The sequence below is a fragment of the Tiliqua scincoides genome, chromosome 4 (genome assembly GCF_035046505.1).
Source record: "Tiliqua scincoides isolate rTilSci1 chromosome 4, rTilSci1.hap2, whole genome shotgun sequence".
Classification (NCBI taxonomy): Eukaryota; Metazoa; Chordata; class Lepidosauria; order Squamata; family Scincidae; genus Tiliqua; species Tiliqua scincoides.
Genome location: NC_089824.1, coordinates 112,157,250 through 112,180,114, shown reverse-complemented (window position 1 = coordinate 112,180,114; position 22,865 = coordinate 112,157,250). Strand labels below are relative to the sequence as shown.

At 40.0% G+C, this 22,865-nt stretch overlaps 1 protein-coding gene across 3 annotated transcripts in view; it reads left to right on the top strand.

The window, feature by feature from the left end:
* Positions 1-22,865, top strand: part of COP1 (COP1 E3 ubiquitin ligase) — a 192,349-nt gene that overhangs the window by 36,327 nt on the left and 133,157 nt on the right. For all 3 annotated transcript variants that reach the window (XM_066623834.1, XM_066623833.1, XM_066623835.1), the window contains exons 6-9: positions 320-388; positions 6,842-6,901; positions 8,758-8,834; positions 13,434-13,491. In XM_066623834.1, the coding sequence (XP_066479931.1) occupies positions 320-388; positions 6,842-6,901; positions 8,758-8,834; positions 13,434-13,491 (264 nt within the window). The remainder of the gene's footprint in view (positions 1-319; positions 389-6,841; positions 6,902-8,757; positions 8,835-13,433; positions 13,492-22,865) is intronic.

The following is a 22,865-nucleotide window of genomic DNA, read 5'->3' as shown; positions in this document are numbered from 1 at the left end:
GCTGACTTTTTAAAAGGGGGACAACTCAACTCAAGTCCTATTGAGTTGCAAAAGGTGATTTGGTGACTCAGAAAGTGCCCTATTATGACTCGTTTTCAAGTAGAGTTGCAGGGAGTGGTGACTTTAGACTCAACTCAAGTCATGCCAAGTTGGTTTTTCCCATTCCTGATTTGTTGATTGCAGGAGTTGATTGCAGGAAGTTACAGTACTTCCTTATCCCAATCGCTTAATATGCATTTTTTCAAAAAGAAAGTATTTCCAATTAGCAATTTTTTTTGCTCACAATCCCATTTCTGTCTTTTTAAACTTTCTGTTTCAGGAGTCACATGCTGCTCAGCTACAAATTCTGATGGAATTCCTGAAGGTTGCCAGGAGAAATAAAAGAGAGGTAAGGTAACTTACTTTGATTTATTGCTTTTGAAATCTTCTTTCCATTACATTTTCAGTAATACAAGTTGGCACATTAGTCTTCTCAAGAGAAGCTGCATGGGTGGGAATCTTATGCAATAGAATATTTGAAACACATGAATTTGAAGAAGTCTAGGTCATGTGAACTGTGACAGTGGGGTGTGTGTGTGTGTTTCAACCTGAGCTAGTTTTTTTGTGTTTAACTTTTATAGTCTTGGGGAGGGTTGTCAAGGAAAGTGTATTTGTTGGCAGTTATAGCAGATTCTTAAAGTGAGCTGCAATGAAGCTAAACTTGGGCATTTTTAAAAATTATTTCTGGAATTATATAAAGCAAAACATTTTAATATGAAAGGTCTGTCTTGCAAGAGTACATATTACTGCTGGTTCTGAATGTGTTTTTCTTGCAGTGGAAGGCCATTAGAGAAGGAAAGAGAAACTGGTAATGATTTGATTTTAGTGAATCAGTAAGCATGTAAAGTAACAAACTTCTTGATATCTTGAGTGAGGTAACTTGCCTTGGATGGGACACTGTGTTCAGATTTTAATAGGTTGACATGGATATAGGAAGCCAGTTGTAGAATCTTGCACACATTATTACAGACTACCTATTCCAGTATCAGTGTTGTGTCTGATCATCATCAGTCTGGCTTAAACCAATACCAGACTTGTTTCTAAATACATATTTAGAACTTAACTTAAATCAAGGATTTGGGAATAAACTGAAGAATATAGCTGGGTGGTAAGGGAGAAGAAGGGTGTACATAATCCTGTGGTGGCCTCCTCATCTACAAACCTGGGTTTGTGTTTGAACTAGCCTTCATGTGGAATAAAGAGTGATGCTTTTAAACAGAAAAATTGAGTGTTTACAATAATTGTACATTTTGTTGTATAAATTAGCCTTTCACAAATAGTAGTAGAATGTCTTAAGCAGATTGCTTGTTTTCACCAAACTGCCTAAGAGCAAACACAAGTGTAGATGTACAAGAAAATTTTACATTGCACCACTAGACTCCAAGAAGAATGCTCTGTTTCAGGCTGTCAGTGTTTTTTGTTATTCACAGAGGACACCATTGTCTTTGTCACTCTCCTGAAACCTTTCATGTTGTGTTATTTACTGCTGAAGGGCACTGGATTGGGGTTTGCTGCTGGTCCTGAACTGATAACTTATAGCTATATTGTCTGGTGGTGGGAGTATAGGGTGGGAAGGATACTGTTTTTAATGTCATGGTGAGCTTCCCCAATGCTAATGCTAATCTCCAGGTCATGTTTAGGGGCTCATGGAGGCTAGTTCCCTCTCTCCCACCATTTTCTTTTCTTATAGAGGCTAGTTCCCTCTCTCCCACCATTTTCTTTTCTTTCTCCGTTGGAAACCTTGAACATTCAGTGTGGATGTCAAGCCCAGGCCTCAGAAGGTCTCCCTTACATGACTAGAAGCCACTTTGGGTTCACATTGGTGCCTTCTGGTCATGTCCCAGAGGTGTCCTGAGGGCAACACAACTGGAAGCTGCCAATGTGAACTGGAAGTGGCTTCTGGTCATTTTGGGGAGGCCTTCTGAGGATGCTGGGAAGCCATGTGTAGCATCCAGAGGGCCTGGCACAGCCTCCAGCCAAGTTTTTGTGCACTGTAACTGGTGGTGGCATCATTGCCTGTTACTTTTTGGAGCCACTTGCTGTGTTGGCAGCACGTGGGAGTATCAAGGATGCAGAAGATTGGGAAGCACTGCACTAGCGATTGCCTGAGGCAAACTGCTAAACTCCTCTTTCCATTTCTAGCTCCAGATCTTTAGTAGGACTTACTCCCAGTGTCATGGTCATAGGTCTGACTGATCCTACACTGGTTCACTGACCTAACACTCCCAATGAGTTAGAAATGCATTTTCTTAAATTTTTCTTTTGTATCCTACTATCTCAAAGGTCTTAACATTTCATGAGACAATAGGGCATGGTTCTCTGCTTCTCTGGAACACTTAGGAACTTGCTTTTATATTTTTTTCAAAAGAAAATAGAGCTGGTAACTTGGTTCAGCTAATGGGTAAAATGGGCAGCATGTGATATGCCTACAGTCTGGGAAAACTTAATGAACCAGATAAAATTATAGTTGTATGTTAAATAATGGGAATGACAAAATGGTTATATTTAAATTGCATAGATATAAACATTGCCACTTTCCTTATTTTAACTGTAAAATTGTGAAAGCAAAGACATTGAGAAGATCTAATTGTTTTGAAGAGTAGAGCACAGAGTGCTGTGCCCAATTTGATGTAATGGTAAGTGAAGAGGGCTGATGGTGTTATAAACTTCAGGATGTAATGGTAAGGAAGCCAAAAAAGAGTTCTGTGGGAACATTAGTTAGTTAGTGTCCATTTCAGCATAAGTGCATTAACTCCTAGACTCCAGGAATACCATTATGGGAAATTCCCAAGAGCAGTGAACAGCTATGAAGACCATGAGTTGTGCACCTTTCAGCTACTGCCTATACTACTGTAGGCAGTAGCTGAAAGGTGCACAAGTTCCTGAACTTTTTGGCAGGAGGGCCACATAATCTCTCTGACACTGTGTTGGAGGCCAGGAAAAAAGAATGAATTTACATTTAAAATTTGAATAAATTTACATAACGAATACACTAGAGACATAACTTGTATGAATGAATGAATTTTGCTGAGGCTATGATGCACATGAGACAATCAGGGATGTGCTTTTACCAAACATACAGATCAAGTAAGGAAAATGGGGGGGGGGGGTTTATCATAACTCCTGACCATATGCCACTTGCCCAGTAATAAACATGGAAACAAGGGTGGCAAGCATGGAGGTGGCCCCAGGGAGCCTGAAGCTGCTGCTGCTGCAGAGAGCCCAAAGTGGTGGCCGCATTGGAGGGCCTGCCCTCGCTGCTCTTGTGCTCCAGCTCAACCCCTCTACTCAGGGCGCAAGGCGGTGGTGGGTGGGAATCTGTGGCTGATGGTGCACTGGCAGCGGCGCAGTATAGGGCTCGCTCCGCTGCTTGCTGTTTGACCTCTGTGAAGCAGCAGTGGCAGTGAAGGAAAGGACAGTCTTGCTTTGTGCAAGGCCTTGAGCTACTGAGAGACCTGAAGGTCTTGCAGTAGCTCAATGCCTGTAAAAGGCCTTGTGCAAATCAAGGCCAGCCTTTCCTTCGCTGTTGCTGCTGCTTCACATAACTAAAGCAGAGGAGAGAAAACTAGGGCTGCAGCTCGCATTGGGTAGTCACATCGAGCCAGCATGGGCTCCAGCAAGTTTCCTGCGAGTCAGAGGCTTGGAGACTGGGGGTTCCCCACAGGTGGGATTCTGGGTCCCCAAGGGCCACAAATGGCCCCCAGGCCAGGGTTTGGCAGTCACTTAGATTTCATAAGAATGAGACTCAGCCTAAGTGATGCTTGCTCATAGTGAGTTGATAATTCACTTAATACTTTGAATTGTTTACTTATCCTGTCACATGAGATTTCCTCCCCATTTCATTTCAGCTCCCCCTTGACTCATTCCAGTTATAAAATAATTATGTGACACTTGTATTGTTCAGGACTTAGTCTTGAAACTGAAATTCTCTTGGGTGAAGGCCCGGGTTCATTCCTGCAGAGTGGCAGCTTGGCTTTGGAGCATACTACAGTACTTATAAGTGAATTCACTTTTACACATTATAATGTGAGAAATATTTTGAGCATCTGAAAATATTCCAAGTTGTACAGAAGGATTGTGCCACTTTAGTAAAGCATGTATATTCAACATTCTGGTGTCGTCCTCTCTCTAAATCTGTCCAACACTTGGTCCTTTGTCAACATAATGAAGATATTTAGTAGAAGAAGATGGAGTTATTAGTTATTGTATGGTAATCATGGAGAATTAAAAACATGAATTATCTAGTGCTGTCATTAGCTCCTGCTAATCACTCTTCTTGTCAGATTTTATTGCTGCTTACTCTAGTTTGTGTATGTGAGTAGGGTAAGGTGATACAGGCAACAATCAATCATGCTCTCAGATCACTAATGATTATTTCCTGTATTTTCAAGGTAGATTTGTAGTTTCAGCAGGAGTTTTTTTCCATTGTTCTTAACCAATTTTTTATTAAGTTTGACTTTATTGCTTAATTAGATGACAGTTGAAAATCGCTTAACAAAAACATCTAGGAGGAATTTTATCCAGTTCCTTGTTTCATTGGTACATTGTTAGCTGCAAAGTTTATTCAAATTTACAGTCTCTATATGATGACCTATTTGTGGATATTCTTAACTTTTTATTTGGACTTGGTAAAATTCATATTTATTGGTAATTCGGGTAGGATTTGATGTACACTGAACTTTTTGAGACTTTTCCCACTTATCCAGACATTGGCATGGCAATGAAATACACGTTCATCCTTGGATAGTAGCTAGTGTATTTACCCTTGATGAAATAGCCATATACACTAATATAAGAGAAAATCATAACTTTTTTTCGTATTGATCCCAAATTTTGGGCCAGTGGAGATCCTCAAGATTGCTCAATTAAAACTGGGTGGATAAAAATCTTTTAAATTACATTGAGTTTCTATTTAAACAAACCTGACTCTGAAAATGACATCTGAACCATGAAGGCTCTTTTGCATTATAAGCCTTTGCCTTTTACTTAGGAGTATTTGTACTGCAAGTACCTGTTATTGCCCTCTGTTCGGATCTGGTTCAGCACTGATACTACCTGCCAGGAGGATGCTGAACACCAGGGGCTCTTATTAAAAAAATCAAACCCATAGTAGCTCTCTGTAGGGTGAAGAGGCATGACAATCCACTGAATTACTTGTGAAGGTGGGCTAGGCAGACAATGTGTCAAAATGTCAGTAGCTTATTAAAAGTCTAAAAGAAAAAGGAATTAAACAAAATGGGGAAAGAAAAGTGGGTAGTAAAAGTACAAGAAGTCTGATGGAAAATGCCTGACATGAAAGCGCAAAGAAAAAAGGTTTCATCAAATGGATGCAGAAACCAGTAATAACTAGATACAGCAGGGATGCTCAGCCCATAGACACCCCCCGCCCCGAGGGCAATGGGTCAGGTGGCCAGGCAAAGCAAAACTAAATTCCATGACTGCATTCTAGCTAGCAACAGGCCCTAGGTTCCCTGGGCCTCCCAATGCTTATTTGGATTAGAAACGGCACTTCCAGTTTCTCTGTGAAACTGGAAGTAGTTTTTTGCCTGCAGAGCTCAGTTCCCTTGCCTCCAGAGGGTGTGTGCATGCTGGGGGGGGGGGAGCAGACCAGATTTGTGAATAAGTGATTCTGCAGATTCAGGATCTGCGAATATGGGGCCTTCTGTATGTATATATTCTGATAACTTCATTTTTAATTTGCCTTATTCAGGTTTATGAATGTTCACAGTAATTTTGTGAGACTTCATGTAAAACAGACAATGACAGTGATAATAAAAAAAATTTAAAAAGGCTGAAAATTGGTATAGGGACTAAGATGGAACCAGGGAATTAGAGCTTCCCTGGTTTAGATGTCACCTGTGTTATCAATTTACAAGTGATCCTTAAGCAAGTCGCTCCCTTTCTACCTTGGTTCCCTAGCTGAGTATGTATGGGGAAAATGATACTTGTAATCCTTACATAAACTTGTAAAACATCAAGATATGTGAAGGACTTGGCACCCAGAAAACAAAAAAAATACTAAGTATTATTATTACCTTATAATATAAGGAGCAGGTAATTTTTTTAAAAATCAACTCAGTGTATGGACTCCAGGTTGTGCAGTAACTGATGGTGTGCTGGGTAACTTTTTCTCCCCTACCCTGGTTGAGACGAGTCTGTCTTGATTTTACTACAATTGATTTAGTGGGCTCTCAGCATGGAGGTATCTCTTGATTAGAAATCATGACTGTTCGTGTAAGATTTTGATAGTATGTTTACTGACTTGGCTAGGCAAATGCATTTTGAGTTTGGTTGACATTTAAAATATTTTACTTTCCTAATGAGTTTTTGAATATTGCTGTTCCTTACAAGCTGTAACTATACAAGTGGAAGGTGGATTATCTGTGGTGTTCTAATTGAGGTGTAATTGTTTTTAAAATCATTGGATGTTAGAGTATAGAATACTTAATGTGTACCCTATTACTGATACTGAAGAATGTAACATTTCTATATGTATTTCAAAGATTGTGACTTTTTCGTATATTTTTCCTGTTTCTCTGGTGCATATTTGCATAAACATTACTTACTGCACTATCTGAAATGTACAGCTTTCCATCTTAGTGTGTGGTGTTTGTTCACTCTCTCTGTTTAAAGAAAATGACTTAAGGCACAAACCTAATCAGGTCTACTCAGAAGTAAGTCCTATTTTGTTAAATGGGGCTTATTCTCAGGAAAGTGTGGTTAGGATTGCAGCCTTAATTTATGATAGTGCTGGTATTGCCAGTAGAAATTGGTTGAGACTTATCTTTTTTCTCATCTGCAGCAACTGGAGCAGATCCAGAAGGAGTTAAGTGTTTTGGAAGAAGATATTAAACGAGTGGAGGTGAGGCACCCAGCCATTGGTGCAACTTGAGTAGCTTTTCACTTTCATCAAACTGTCTACTTGCTGTGGCTGCTGTGTTAAATTTATGGCACTTTCTTCAGTAATGGTGAAAATGAACAGATTAAGTTTGCTGGTTAATTTGTTCACTTGAACACTTTCAGTTTTCTGCTTGATGAGATGACATTTAAATACTTGTGCAACTTCAAAGTGATTTGTTAATTTTCAGATTTATTTTTGTGTGTTCAAGTAAATGTTGTATTTGTTCTTTCTGCAACTATAAATTGTTCAAAGTTGCATAGTGGTGTTTGGTGGCTTGTGGTATAACCTAGACCAAACGAGCAAAAATCCATGTGGAAATCGTCATTTTCCGCAGATGTCGCGCATGTCTGAATGCAAATTCCGAATCAGAATCTGTCGCTTGAGTTTTAGACTTGTCATTCTGGGCATTCTGAGTTGTTGGACTGTCTCCAGGGGACGTTTTGCAGAACCAGGAAATTTACTGTCTCAGAAGGGCAAATCTTCAGGGGGAAACTCCCATCCCGAGTGTTGCTGGGATAGTGCAAGTGCAGGAGGGCAGTCGAAAGATAGTTAACAGTGCCAGAGGAAGAATTACCATATTTCCTGAGATGAACCCCTAGATTGGAGTGAATGTGTGGTTGCAAATCCCATGTTGATACCTATGATTTTGACTCACAGCTGTGATTTCTTACGAATGTACTGCATGTTTGGTGTAGGTCTACTGTAATTCCTTTCTTGTACGTTAGTGTTTAACTCACAAACTATTATGCCAAACAAAAGACTGGTTGTCATCACACACTTTAGGCAGCACACAAGCAGGTTTGTTACCTGATGGCAGTGGTGAACTACTCCCTGCTGATTATTTGGGCCTTTTTAGGCTACCTTATGCATGGAGTTTAGGTACCTGTGGTATGTTCCCATATGGCTGCAGCACATGTATGAATATTTGGAACCATGTGACTAAGACAAGTCAGATGGTTATTCATAAAAAAAACAAAACTATTGACTGGGGGAAAAAACTATGATTGCAGCTACACTTGCAATTCTGATATTCATATGTGTACTACAACTGTATGGGGTCACACTACAGAAAATGGCACCCATTCTTTTTAGGTGTGTTGTAGTAGGTCTAAGTGTACTTTTTCAGGTGCCTACTACTTTTCATCCTGTGAGTTTCTATCTCCTGCACCAAATAAATAAATGTCCCCAAACACCAGTGTCTGAAAACTTTATGTAACACATACACACACAGTGGTCTTGCCTGCCCTGTAAAATGGCTATTGGAAGGTATACTCTATAAACATTTACCATATATCTAGGTTAAATGGATTCAGAAATGCTGAACTGCAGATGAAATGAACTTTTGTTTGGGAATCCATAGCATTGTTTTGTGTCGAGGTTCCCTTTTTGCAAATAACCTTACAAATTATCTTAACAATTGGGCATCTTGAGAAATAATAGCTGACTCTCCCTCTGGGTTGATTTTAAGTGACCCAGGTTGGAGCAGTTGTTCCCATTTCCACCAGTCTGCTCTTGAATAAAGTGCTTTGATGACAAACTCTGTGTGTAGCAGCATAAAGGAGAAAATAGCATTAGTCTTTCCAGAGAATGCTAAGAATTCTAAACATAATTTGAAATGTTTCTTGAGTCTTTAAGCCAAGGATTAAAGCACATTGTAGGATCTAGTCCCAAAGTCCCAATGCTAAGAATGTTGTGTAAAAGTAGCTAAGTTGAAATAAATAAGTAAAACAATACTTTTCTAAAGGTGCCTGTTTTTAAGAGAGGATGTAAATCTTACTTTGTAAAATTACTGTAATGTGACTCTGTGTGTATTCCAGGAAATGAGTGGCTTGTATTCACCTGTCAGCGAGGACAGCACTGTGCCTCAGTTTGAAGCTCCTTCACCTTCACACAGGTACTAATCTGCTAGTTGTTTGAGATATGTAGAGCAGAATGCACATAATGTATAAAAGAAGTACTTGTCTGTCCCTGTTTTCTCCTCTGTAATTCATATTAACCTGCTTTATTAATGTTTCTAGTTTCATAGCCGGATGTACATTTGTATAGAATTCAAGGGAGGTGATATCCAGTAAATTACACAATCCATTAGTATTTCATTGGTGAGCCAGGTGCAGAAAAGCGCAGAAAAACATTCTTTGGAGCCTCCTGCTGCTGTTTGTTGTGTCGTGTTCCTGGTCTCACTGCTGGGTGCAGGTGTCCAGGGGTCCCAAGAGTACCACTAGACACCACCTCATGTACCACTGGTAGCTGAGAAACACTGGCCTAAAGCATCCCAAGAAAATGCTCACTAACCAAATGTTTTTTTCTGTGTGTTTACCTTCTCAAGAAGTTTTGGAAAATGGGCCTTGTCAAATACTGGATACCACTCTGGAAGGGTGCAACCACTTACATTTCTGATCCCTGACAGGCTTAAAATGAAACGTGTTTGCCTGTGATTTGAGTTAGTCTATTATAATTGTTTCGTACTAGTAATGGCTGAAAGAGTGTTACCCATGTAAGTTAACAATGTTCTCTGACTTTTTTTGTATAAAAGTTTGAGTTGTACATGTGTGGTCAATTACTAAATTTTATATTGAAAAACATTATCTCACTGCATTAGACAAATCCTCTTAGAGCAGCTAACATAACTTCACACAACAGAAATTCATAAAAATACAGCATAAAAACAAAAGTAAAATACCATTCTCTCTCTCTCTCTCTCTCTCTCTGTGTGTGTGTGTGTGTGTGTGTGTGAGAGAGAGAGAGAGAGAGAGAGAGTCTGTAGAGTAATCAAAGGGAGATTCACTGTAGCTGGTTAATAAATCATTACATTTAATGTAGTGTTTAGAATGTTGACTTGGTATTCGTACAGTTCAATACTATTGGGATTCTAGTGATCTGTATGTCCATATTTGAATGATGAATCAATGATTTATTTTTGAAGTACGCTTTTGTATGCATTTTTATAAGAAGACTCAAGGGTGCCATTCGGGTTTCACCCTTAATTTCACTGAGTTATTTGCAAGTGATACTGGTGAGGAAGCATAAGGAAGGAGGCAGTGTGAACTAAATTTTCAAACATGTTTTACACATGCACTAATGAAATGGTAGATGCAAATATTTGCAAGTGCATATTCAGATGAGACTTTCTATGTTTAACTATTTGTATTTAACGGGCCATTACCCAAAGGGATGGTATTTGTAGGCATAAATTTTTTTTTAGGCTTGTTAAGTCTTTCATTTTATTTACCATAGATACTTGCCCATAGTACCTAAAATTTTTGCCAAGTAATCAAGCTCCAATTATCCCTTCGCCTTATCTCCGGGTCAATCAGAGGGCAGAGCCTTTCAACTCTGAAAAGTTATGCAGGGATCATTTGTTTCTACAGCAACTTCACTGGGAAATTCCAGTCAAAGTTAACGTTTTATTCTCCTTCCTTCATTTCCTTTGGCAAATGCTGCTAGAACCTGATTCTGCTTTGCAAATGCTTGCAAAGCAGGTCTGTTTTTTTCAATGCCAGGATGGGATCCTCCTGTCCATTTGAAACAAAGTCCCAGGCTACAATTCAGTGCACCATTATTTAAGAATAACACCCATGGAAAGCAGTGGGTCTACTTCTGAGTAAAAAAGGTTGCAAATATCTCATCTCTCTGCTGTGAATTGAGTTGCACACTCTGTTATGTGTTATGGGTTGTATGTTGTATGTAGAGCTTCTGGCTTAACACACCAGACACCTTAAAGGTGGATTTGATTCATGGTTCTCCTGCAGTGGTCCTCAACCTTTTTCACTTGCATATCCCTTGGCAGCCCATTTCCATAAATTGTACCCTTCACATTAGCAAAATGTTTTAATAATACAAGCCCTCATCTCCTCTCTATGAAAACCCAGACTTCTTGTATTCATCACATACTTTTTCTTTTTATCTGTTTGAAGAACAGAAGACTCTGCCTTTGCACTGTCTTGCACCAGAAGTGTGCTGAGAAATTCTGGGTGATTGATTACATATTATGTTTCAGCTTTTTTACTGTGCTGGTTTTCAATCACTAGTTCATACATGAATTGATGACCAAAAATTAGCTATTGGTGGGGTTTTCACAGCCAACTAGCTACCTCCTTTCCTGCCTTGCATTCTAGAGCACGACCTGCCTTTTGTTGCCATTATTCCATTCTTTTGCAAGTACCCCTAAAGGTCCTGTTGAGTGTCCCTGGGAGTACATGAATACCAGACTGGGAACCACTGTTTTACTGGTATGTTGTTTACAGTACACTTACTGATAGTGTTTACAAAAAGGTGATGAAGACCAGAATTTAAAAAGAATAAAAATGTATCTTATGATCTTTTACTATGTTTTTAATAGACTACAGTTCTTAGGTAACAATTAGTGGTAGGTTATTTTTCAGGATCTGGCCTCGGGTAAAATCAGACAAAACTGTAGTCAGACACCCCCCTAAGTTTAACCCCCGACTTATCCAAGGGTCATAGAAAATTCCATGATAGTTGGCTCAAAACTGCCCTCGGCCTATCTGTGGGATCGACTTATAGACGAGTGTCTGCTGTATATTCCATGTGGTGAGAAGGTAGAGCCTTTTTCTTTTTTACAGGTGTTGAAATTATCAGTATGCCACTAAGGTAGAAATTAGTTTCTCTTGTTTGCTTTTGAACTCACACAATATTGTAATCTTTCCCACTTTTTTTTAGATTTTCTAACCTTCTACCTTGTCTAGCCCCTACTGGAATTATCTGTGAATCGACGTGTGTTTGTAACTTATTCATCTGCTCCCCGTCCCACTATTTCCATCTCTCTTGGCTGTTTTCAAAGGAAAATTATTCCTTTTTTTATACTGTTACCCCTTTCCAAATCTGTATACTGTATCCCCTTTCCAAATCCTTGACTGATGTGCCTTCAAAGACATAGGGGATGGGTTGTTGTATTCTTATGAAATTCTTCTGTTTAACATTCAAAATAACCTTACATTTTTTTATAAATATAACTGTTTGAGGGCAGTTTCATTTATTCAGATATTGTTGGTGCTGATTTTGTGTTCAGCATGTCAAAAACATTTTTTAAAAAGGTTTTTGTGCAATGTTAAAACCCTGTGTGTTGGTGGTAGTTGAATATTTCTGCATCTGCATAGTGAGAAATGAATGTATTTTTCAAACACTGAAAAGCAGGAGTGCTCAAAAAATCTATTTCCCAAGGCAGGGTTTTCTTAACCAGTTGTATGTACAGTAGTCATAGAAGAGGCTCAGCAAGACCTATTTTTCTTTCGCTGCTTGATATTAGTGAGATGGCAGAAAGTAATAGATGTTTAAGAACTCGTTTGCAAGTCTTGAGTTTCTTGCCTTTTTCAGATGGAGGCTACCACTCTACACTTGCATTTCTCACAGTTGAGGATATTCCTGTGGCACAAACATTGTTGCTTTATGATTTTATCAGTGTATATTTTGTTTCCTAGCCATATTAGTAACTGAGGCTTTAAACTTAACACTGTTCTCCATGTCCCTGTGCAGTCCCACACATGAAGGAATACCAGACTATCATAAGATCATAGTTCTTATACAAACAAAATGATTTAGTACTTCCACCACTACCTGCAGCTCTGAGTTACTGGAGTCATGTGCCAGACCTGAGGGCAAATGTATTTCTGTTTCATTTTTTTTCCTACTGCCATAGAAGCAGCAAAGGGTTTTTTTAATGGGGTACTTTTGCCAAGAAATTTCTGAGGTTTTGTTCTCTCTGTATGTGTTTTGACTGTCTACCATTTGGGAACACTAGTTAGTGGGTTTGGTGAATGGGTTTTTCCATTTGGGTACCATCCCTGCCTCTTCCCATGATCCCTTCCCTTCAAGGAGGGATCTTGCTGAAAGGGGAAGTTTTCCCAGCCACAAGTAGCCAGACTGTCTCTTCTGGCTTGGTAGGCATTCAGTGAAGTTAAAGATACTGCCTCCCTTTGTTTGCTTCTTAAGATAGAATACTACAAATGAAGTAGTTAGTGAGCATGGGAGCTAAGGAGTGACTGGGGCACGAGCACAGATTAAGCATCTACCCATAACCCTGTGACTGCCGCACCATCAGGCTCTCTGAAGATGGCAGAGTCCTTGTGAGCTTACCACTCGTTGAGCCGTCAACTACTTGAAGCTGGAACTTGTCTCCCAATAATCCTGTGAATCAGTGATGGAGCAATTTATGGTGTGGCTCTCAAAAAGGATAAGTTGACAAGACCATTTACTTACTTTAGACGCCTTTGGCTTTTAAAAGGCACAAGAAACTATAGGTGCTTTAAATGGGATGGGTTAGGCTTAATTTCCAGCATGTCATCCTTGAGAAGGCATGCAACTGGTCTTTCAACTTTTTCACCCAAGAACTATTTTTTGTTTTAAAAAAAATGACAAAGATCCAATAAAGATCCAGTAATAAAGTTTCAATAATGTGAACTGCTAAATTTCAGTATTTTTAAACTATAGATCTTTTCAATTGCTAGTAATTGAGATTATGTTCCTTATTTTACAGTAGCATTATTGATTCTACAGAATACTGTCAACCTCCTGGATTTAGTGGAAGTTCTCAGGTAAGAAAATATACTCGTATAAGAAAATATGTGTAAAGATGGGAAAATAAGATTGGTAGTTTCCCTCTATTTCTAGGCATTTGGTTAAAATATTTCAGTGATGTGTCCAAAAAGTTACAAGGTGTTTAAAGCTTCCCAGTATGTTGCAAGCCTTGAAAGATCTTTCATAGTATATCCAAGTATGTACAGGTGTGCCCCCATATCTGTGGATCCGCTGTCTGTGGATCCAGATATGCCCCCACATGGAGCTCCATCGCCCCATCATGCTTGGTGCAATAATACAGTAGAGTTCAGTACTGTATTGAATTAATTCTGTTCTGTAATGTACAGATTGTACTGTTCAATCTATCAATGTACATGCTTATCGTGTTTTCAAAGGCTTTCTCCTCCATTTTGTGCAGACATTCCTCTCCCGCCCACTTCCGGTCAGGCTCTTCTTGCCCAACCGCAAAGCCCACATGTTTCTCTCTCAGGAAGGGGAGAAAGACTCACTCACTGTCACCTCCCTTTCTGTGTTGCTGGAGAGCACTTTGTGGGGGAGGCAGGAGAGTTTCCCGCTCACTTGCTTGCCTGGCACCAAACAGTTTTGCCATCCATGAGATGAAAAAAGCCTCACTTGCTCAAAGCCCTGCTAAGAGCTCCATTTTAAATCAAAGAGGGGTCGGGGTGTGTACGTATGTGTGTGTGTTAACCTCTCATTTGTTGCCCATCCACCAAGCTGTTTCTCTCTGGGGGAAAGAAAAAACCTCTCTTGCGTTTATAGCTGCTCTGATAGCTCTGTGCAGATCATTCAAGGGTGGTTGTATGTGTTTTCACCTCTCATCTGCTGCCCATCCACCAAGCCATTTCTCTGGGGGGGAGGGGAAAAAATGCTTGCTTTTAAAACCCCGCTAAGATGTCCCTTGAAAATCAATGACAGACTTCTGTGTGTGTGTGTTTGGGGGCGTTGCCTATGTCTCTCACTGTATATGTTTTAACTCCTTATCTGCTACCCCCTGTCAAACTGTGTTTCTCCATGGGTGAAAGTACGTAAAAACAACCTCTCATGCATTTAAAGTCCTCTGAGAGCTCCATTGCAAATCAGTGACAGTATCTTTCTCTCTCTCTCTCTCTGCCTGTGTGTGTGTGTGTGTGTGTGTGTGTGTGTGTGTGTGAATCCCTTATCTGCTGCCCCTTATCAAGTGGTTTCTCTCTGAGTGAAAGGAACTGTACACATTTAAATTATCCACCGATGCTGTCACTCTGAGCCTCGGGCAGGCTGAGGCAATAAGGGGAGAAGTAGTAGCACACTCTTTGAGGGTTACATGAGCCCATGGAAATGCAGGAAAGAATCAACCGCCCAAAGTCCTTAAGTCTTTCTCTTCCCTGGAGAGAGAAATGGCTTGGTGGAGGGGCAGCAGATGAGGGGTTAAGAGACTCACATTTGGGCACACACAATGAGACATCGACACATGCACACAAACACACATCCTTCAGTGATCTGCATGGACTTGTCAGAGCAGCTTTGAAGGGAGGTTTTTCTTGAAGCAAGGGAGGTTTTTTCTTTCACCTGGAGAGAAACAGCTTGGCAGATGGACAACAAATGAGAGATTAAAACACACAGATGTACTCTCTCTCTCACACACACACACACACACACACACACACACACACACACACACACACACCATACCCATCACTGATTTTCAAGGGAGCGCTCAGCAGGACTTTGAGCAAGTGAGGCTTTTTTTCCCTTATGGAGGGAGAAGCTGCTTGGTGTTGGGCAAGCAAGTGAGCGGGAAAGCTGTCTTGCACTCTCCAGCAACTCAGGAAAGGGGAGGAAACAGTGGGTGAATCTTTCTCCCCTTCCTGAGGGAGAAACATGCAGGTTTTGCAGGTGGCCAAGAAGAGCTGGACCGGAAGTACTTTTCTTCATTCTTGCCTAAAATGTTGTTGAGTTTGTGAACAGCAGTTTGTTTTAACACTGCATCCAAAGTGGGTTAAAGGGCTTGTTTACTTCCATATTTTGTGTAAAAAGAGATCTTGGAAACATACCTTGGTAAAGATATACCATAGATACTCTCCTATATGGTGAGAAATTGCTGCCAATATATCAAGCTTAGATCATCTCTTCTCCTTACCTTCAAGGTCACTCAGGGATCAGGCAAGTTGCAGCACCAGAAGAAGCAAGAGAGAAATGCAGAGATAATTAGAGGGCTATTTGTCTCCAAGTCTATGAGGCTAGAAGCTGCAGCCAAACGTTTTAGCCTTTCCTGACAAAAATATCAGCCAGAGCTGATGGCTTCAACTGAAATCAAGCAACCCTCGTTCTTTTTAGCAGACCCTTCTGCAGCCTTGTTCCATTTTGCAAATGTTTGGCAGGGGTCTGGTCTGTTTTTTAAAACACCAGGATGTAATCCTCATTTCCATCTTAAACAAAGTGCCAGGCTACAATTCAGTACACAATTACTTAAGAATAACACCCATTGGAAGCATTGGGTCTACCTCTGAGTAAATAGGGTTGCAACGATGTGCAGCTGCACTTGTTCAGTAATTCCTTGCTGCTAGTCTCTCTACTGTGAATTGAATTGCACACTCCCAGTTGTGTTATATGTTGTGTTGTATATGTAGAGCCTCTGGCTTAACACACCAGGCACCTTAAAGAAGGATTTGATTAATTGTTCTACTCTGGTATGTTGTTTACAGCGCACTTACTCTGATAGTGTTTACACAAAGATTGTGAAGACCAGAATTTAAAAAGTTAATGAATAGAAATGTATCTTACGATCTTTTACTATATTTTTAATAAATTAAAGACTGTACAGTTCTTCAGTTACTATTAATCGTAGGTTATTTTTCAGAATCTGGCCTTGGGTAAAATCAGACAAAACTATCATCAGAAACCCCCGACTTATCCGAGGGTGATAGAAAATTTCATGATTTTTGGCTCAGAACTTGCCCTTGACTTACCTGTGAGATCGACTTTATTTATAGAATTTATATGCCACCTTCTGTCCCAACAAAGGGCACTCAAGGCGGCTTTGTTGGGATAGAAGGTGGCATATAAATTCTATAAATAAAACCATCCAGAAGTGTGTGTGTGTGTGTGTAAAATAAGACATTTAAAAACAATGAAACACAATAAAACTTGGATCCCGATTAAAATGTTCATAGAAGCGCCATACCCCCTGGTGTCAGCATGAAAATGGTTGGCAACCTTCAGTCTCGAAAGACTATGGTATAAGCCTACAGCACCCAGTGTTCCCAGGCGGTCTCCCATCCAAGTACTAACCAGGCCTGACCCTGCTTAGCTTCCAAGATCAGACGGGATCAGGCATCTGCAGGTTTCCCTAAATAAAAAGGTCTTAAACCCCTGTTGAAAGGACTCTAAAGAGGGAACTGTTCTCATTTCCAGGGGGAGGGAGTTCCACAGATGGGGAGCCACCACCGAGAAGGCCTTCTTACTTCTTGCCATCCCCCTCACCTCTGCTGGTGGTGGCATAGTTACAAGGGCCCCCTCTGACCTGAGAGGATGGGTTGGATTGTATGGAAGGAGGCGGTCCCTCAAATAGCCTAGACCCAAGCCGTATAGGGCTTTAAAAGTCAACATTGGCACTTTGAATTCAGCCCAGAAATGAATTGGCAGCCAGTGTAGCCACTGAAGCAGCAACCTGAGTTGAACTGGCGAGCCCCAGCAACCACATGGGAAGCCACGTTCTGCACTAATTGCAGTTTCCGGACTATCTTCAGAGGCTGCCCAATTTATAGGCGAGTATCTGTGGTAATCTAACTCCATTCTAGACATACTGATCAGAGTGTTTGTTCCATTGAAATCAAAATAGAGCTAATTCACCATCTGGTCTATTTTAGCATTTTGATATTAGGGTTGGCATCGTGGAGAACCATAGTTCATTTTAACTGCAGTTTGTTACACTGCTGTCAATCCTGACTTATTTTATCTCCAAATCCTGGCTTATTTCATCTTATCATAGTTAGTTTGGGTTCTGCCCCATCCCTCAACCTCCTATGAAGTACCAAGAATAAGTTCCAGATTCCTCAATTTGCATTCTTTGTTAGCTACAGTCTTTCCATTGGTCCTGAGAAGATAGGAGACAAGCCAATCAATAGCCTCTTTGAAAAAACAAACTTTTTTACTTAGCTGTGTCAAAAGCAGAGCCGCCAGAGATGTTCAGACTCTCACTAATTCCACACTCCAAAGGAGTTAAGAGAGTGATTTGGAATTTGTTTAATAAATTAAACAAATTTATTTACAAATGTGACTTGTTCCCTTTCATTACTTTTGAATTAAACTCAGGACAATATTCCTTTTTATTTATTTGGCAGGGTGGCTAAGCGGCTAAAAACTAAGTGGCTAAAAGGGTGGCTAAAAACTGCCTGCCTATGTGTTTCAAAATGAGAGGGAACAGTGCAAGTGAAATTGTCTGGCAGATATGGAGGGACAAATGTTCTTTGAGAGTGCCAATGAGAGAAGCTTACATCTCAGAGCATGTTCCTTACTGCTGATCTAACTGGTGTCTCTAGACACTGGCATGATGAGGGCAGATCTAATGAATTAAGCCAAAGCTAAGATTCTCTGTTGAGGCATCATGCAAAATCACAGTTAAGGCCAATGTCTTCAGACAATGGGTTTAACATTGTGTGTTAGTCCTGGTTTGTTTGTCATAAGTAAATCATGCTTTCTTGACAGGGTTCTCCATTTGGATGATCTATGGTTACATAGGTTTTGTGTGATGTCTAATCCAGATAGGACATTCCACTATACTTTGCTACATATACAAAAAATTTAGCAAATAAAATTTTAAACACATACTTAGTGATGTGTCAACTTCATATACATTTCTTGGATTTAGACAATGAACAAAACAAAAATTGCAGCACTTCCGTGCATGCTTATGAGTAGAGGCAGTCTACAACTGTATCATTTTTTCATGGATGGTGGTGTTATCCTAAAAAAAGGTCTGAAAGTGGCTATAGCAGTGTTATATGTTTTCATTTCAAATTAATATTTTAATCAATTTTAAAGCAATGTTATCAAATGTAATCACTGTCTTATAGGTAGTATATATATATTTTGTGCCTGTGGCTGTCAGTAGGCATAGCCACAGGAATAAAACAGGCATAAAGCACACACACACCCAAAGAGCACAGTTACATAGTCAACTACTTGAACAACACTTGCAAGACCATTTAAGATTCTTATGCTACTTGTATGAACAACTACAATGAAACCAATGCAGCCAAACACAAGCAAATTAAGACATTACCAAATTAAAACATTGAGAAGATAGCAGCTTGAACCAACAGAATTGAACATAGAATTGAGTTGCTGTGGAGACAAACTGGTTTTAAAGTGCAAAAGACACCCACCAAGGAACCATTAAACATTTGCTTACTCATGAGTAAATGTGAATGCATAGCTTAGTTTTGCTTTCCATAGGGTTCAATGCATTTATCGGCTTGGAGGGAGGAATTTCCTTCTCAAGTTTTTTTGAAGCCTGCATTCATCAGATCTGGCCCATTCTGGTAATGTTGCATTCCTCTCAGCCTGCCTTTTCCAATGGACCCAGGCATGGCTGCCTACTCATGAGTAAGTAAACTGTGGCTCAGTTTAACTTTCCATAGGGCTCCATGCATTTTCCTTGGCAGCTTCTGAGCATTCTCAGAAGACTCTACAGCTAGTTAAAGCAAGATCTCCAAGGGGGTTTGGGGCTTAGAAACACAGTCAGAACCACTTGGGACGATCCACAGATGCTCTGTAGTCTCTTTAATAGATACATGGTGGTGTTATTTCATTAATTGAGCAGGATATCACATTTTCTCATTTTATAAACCCAATTTTGCATTTTGATGGTGTTATTTTGCAAATCCATTTTAGAGTACCCCTGCTTATAAGATAAAATGTGTTGATTACTTAGAAATATAAATTTTAGAGTGAAAAGTTGAGTTCTGCATCAATTATATCATAATAGTTCATTTTAACTAAAATAGTTCATTTTAACTTACTCACTTGATTGCAAAATCAATTTGGGAGTAAGAAAACAAGAAAAATACTTGCTTGTCAGGAAAATTTATAGTTTATACATAAACTCATATCTGTAAATATCTCAGAATTGCTTGGCATTTAAAAAAGGGAATGTGAAATTCTGAATTTACTGGTGCCTATTTAAGTCTGGCTGTTGGACCATATTGATTCAAATAAACTAGGTTCCCAACTTACAGGCAGCCATGTTGATACTTTTGTTCAGGAACAGTCTGTCCAATCTTGTGGTTTTACACAGGTGCACTGTTCCAACTTCCAGACAAAGCTCTAGAATGGAATTGGCACAAAATGTAGCACAGTGGTTCCCAAACTGTGGGTCTGGAACCTACCGGTGGGTTGTAAACAAAATTTTATAGTCACAAGACTGACAGGGCAGTTTAGGCTAAGTGCATCAAGGATTAAACAAGTTGCTGCTTGACAGGAGAAGGAGCACTGCTGCCCAGTTACCATTATAGCCACAGCCTTGGGATTTATAAATCAGCCTTTAGGGTCTCTATAAAGGAAACCACTGAGGTAATGTTAAGTGTACCTGATACTGGTAGTCTCCCACTGGTAGTCCCCTAAGCGCAGTGGCATAGCTAGGTAATTTGACAACCAAGACCCACACATTTTTGGCACCCCACATGAAAAAATTAATTTATATTTTTCATGTTTTTATAATACCCTTTCTATAAGGAGCTCAGGGTGGTGTGCATGGTTTCTCCGCAACAGCCCTGTGTGGTAGGTGAGGCTGAGAGATAGTAATAGTATTGACAGGAAATGAAGAATAATGACCAGAAAATAAATGCAGTGAATATTTTCCCACAAGCAATGGATGAAATGTCAGTGCCTTCCCCTGCTATTGCTCCTCTGCACGTATGTACTCAGCCCCTGCATCTGGAGTTTCAATGTAGCCATCTTAGTTAATAGTAATAGATTATAGTCCACCTTGAGTGTTTAGAATCTCTTTAAGTCACCTAAGCCAGTGACCAACAACACCCAACCTTCCCACCAGTGGCATCACTAGGGTTGGTGTCACCTGTCCGGTAACTCATGGTGTCACCCCCATTAACTTTATTTATTTTACTATAAACAGTACAGGTCACCCAACCAGTCAGTAACCAACAAGGAAACAGTGGCCAACTTGATGACACTCACACAACTAAATAGGAGTTCGAGAATTACCTCTGATATATGGAAAGGGAGCTGACTCATAATAGCATCTTACTGGTTCCATGCTGTGTCATGATAACGCCTCATTAGCACTCAGAGCACTCAGATTCATTGATCAGTTTTGGGTTAAGGAAATCCACTTTATTACATAAGTCAATTGTTTTCTTTTTCTGGTTCATAGTCTGGTTTTCATAGTCAAATGACTATGGTGTTTGATAGATATTTCAGTGCCATTTGTTTCATTACATTCTGCATTAAATATACACATCAAATGATATATAACATGATGGTATTCCTAAAAACCATGATTTCCACAATTGTGGTCACTAGTGGTGTCAGCCCCCAATGGTGTCATCTTACTAACACCTTATTGATCCATGCTGTGTCCTAATAACATCTCATTGAACAGTTGTTCCGTTTTGAGTTAAGAAAATCTACTTCGTTACATAAGACAGTTGTATTTCTATGTTTGGTTTTGTGGCCATAACTTTTGATAGAATGGAGATATTTCACTATGGTTTGTTTCATTGCGTTCCGCTGTAAATTACACAGTGAGTGGCATATAACATGATGGTATTCTTTTAACGACCGTGATTTTCACAATCTTGGTCACTAGGGGTGTCATCCCTGAGGGTGGCCCGCCCCTGCTAGCTACGCCACTGCTTAAGTACGCTAGATTCTGGAGGTCTGTTCTCAAGTTGAAACATACTTGAGACATTATTTACTATTTTATGCATCATAAAGAAGATTCTGAACAACTTTTTGTAGTGGTTGGAAAAACAGTATAGAAATACTTATTTCTGTAAACCAGAAGTTCCTAAACTGGGGTGTTGCAACACCCCAGTGTGGGAAGTTCTGTTTCTGCCCCCTTAAGGGGTGGTGCAGGGAGATGGCAGCAGTGGGATTGCCACAATCGTGCTGTAACTGGGAACAGAAGGGAGGGGTTAGACTTACTTAAGCCAGCACCAGCCCCCAAGGGATGCAGGTAGCCCCATGGACCCCTCTGCAGTGCTCTCTGTGCCTCAGAAAAGTTTAAAATAGTTATTGTGATTCACTTCCAGTTTGATTTGGAAACTGGAAGTGGGTTGCGATTGTTATTTTTAACTTTTCTGAGGGGAGCCCTGCAGAGGGGTCCGTGGGGCTCCCCGCCCCCCCCCGGAGGCGGGTGCTGGCTTAGGTAAATCTAAGCTCCCCTTACTGTCCCCGGTGCTGTGGCAACTGTATTGCTTCCATCCCCCTGCCCCTGCACACACGTAAAGCTTCCCAAAGTTTTGGAACCACTGCTGTAAACTATAACTTATATTATAATTCACTCCCTAATGAATGTGCACCTTGATAACCCTGTTTTTTTTGTTGTATAATGTAGAAATTTGACCTTAGAGCTGCACTGGGGGGCGAACTGTATTTGTATTTAACATTTTGCAAGTTACAATTTGTGTTTGTATTGGAGGGAAACCAGAGTACTGTACAGTTCTTTTAAGTAGTGTGCTGGCTCTTTACCCACCACTTCTTCGTCTCCAAAATGCAATCTCTCTTCCCTACTCAGTGTTTTTTCACCTTTATAAAAATGTTCAAGCAGATGGACCCACACCTGCACAAAAGGTGAATGTAATTGTTCTTAAGTTGGGATGTCTGTAAGTTGAATGTCCTTAAGTAAGGGTACTATCTGTTTTGAGAAGTGTAAAGGCCTAGCCTTACTTGCATATATTCTCACTTACCTTGGCCCATTTTTAAAACACTTCGTGATTATAAAACAACTAGACCAGACTCGCAGAGTGCAGAATATAGTGGCGAGTTTAATATTTCAACTTGGAAATGCAGGTGTGGTGTTTCTACCAAATTTGGTATTTGTAACAAAGAACTTGATATTGGTGATATTAAGAGATTGTATATAATAGCATTTGACTGCCAAGTGGATACTATTAAAGTCGTAGTAGATGCTCTTGAAGTGGGCAACTGAGCAATCTCTATGGACTAGTTTTAGTATAGATGTTGACAATTTGACTGTACCTATTGTACGTGAACTTATGTTGTGTTTTGGCAAATAGACTTCAGAGGTTAGTTAAGTCTCAGATTTATGACTCTGAATCTGCATAGAAAAGTTTAAGCTAACATGAATGTATGATGTAAACTCTCTTTATGGGGAGGAATTTTTTGGTTACTAAGGTTCTTCTTCAGCTTG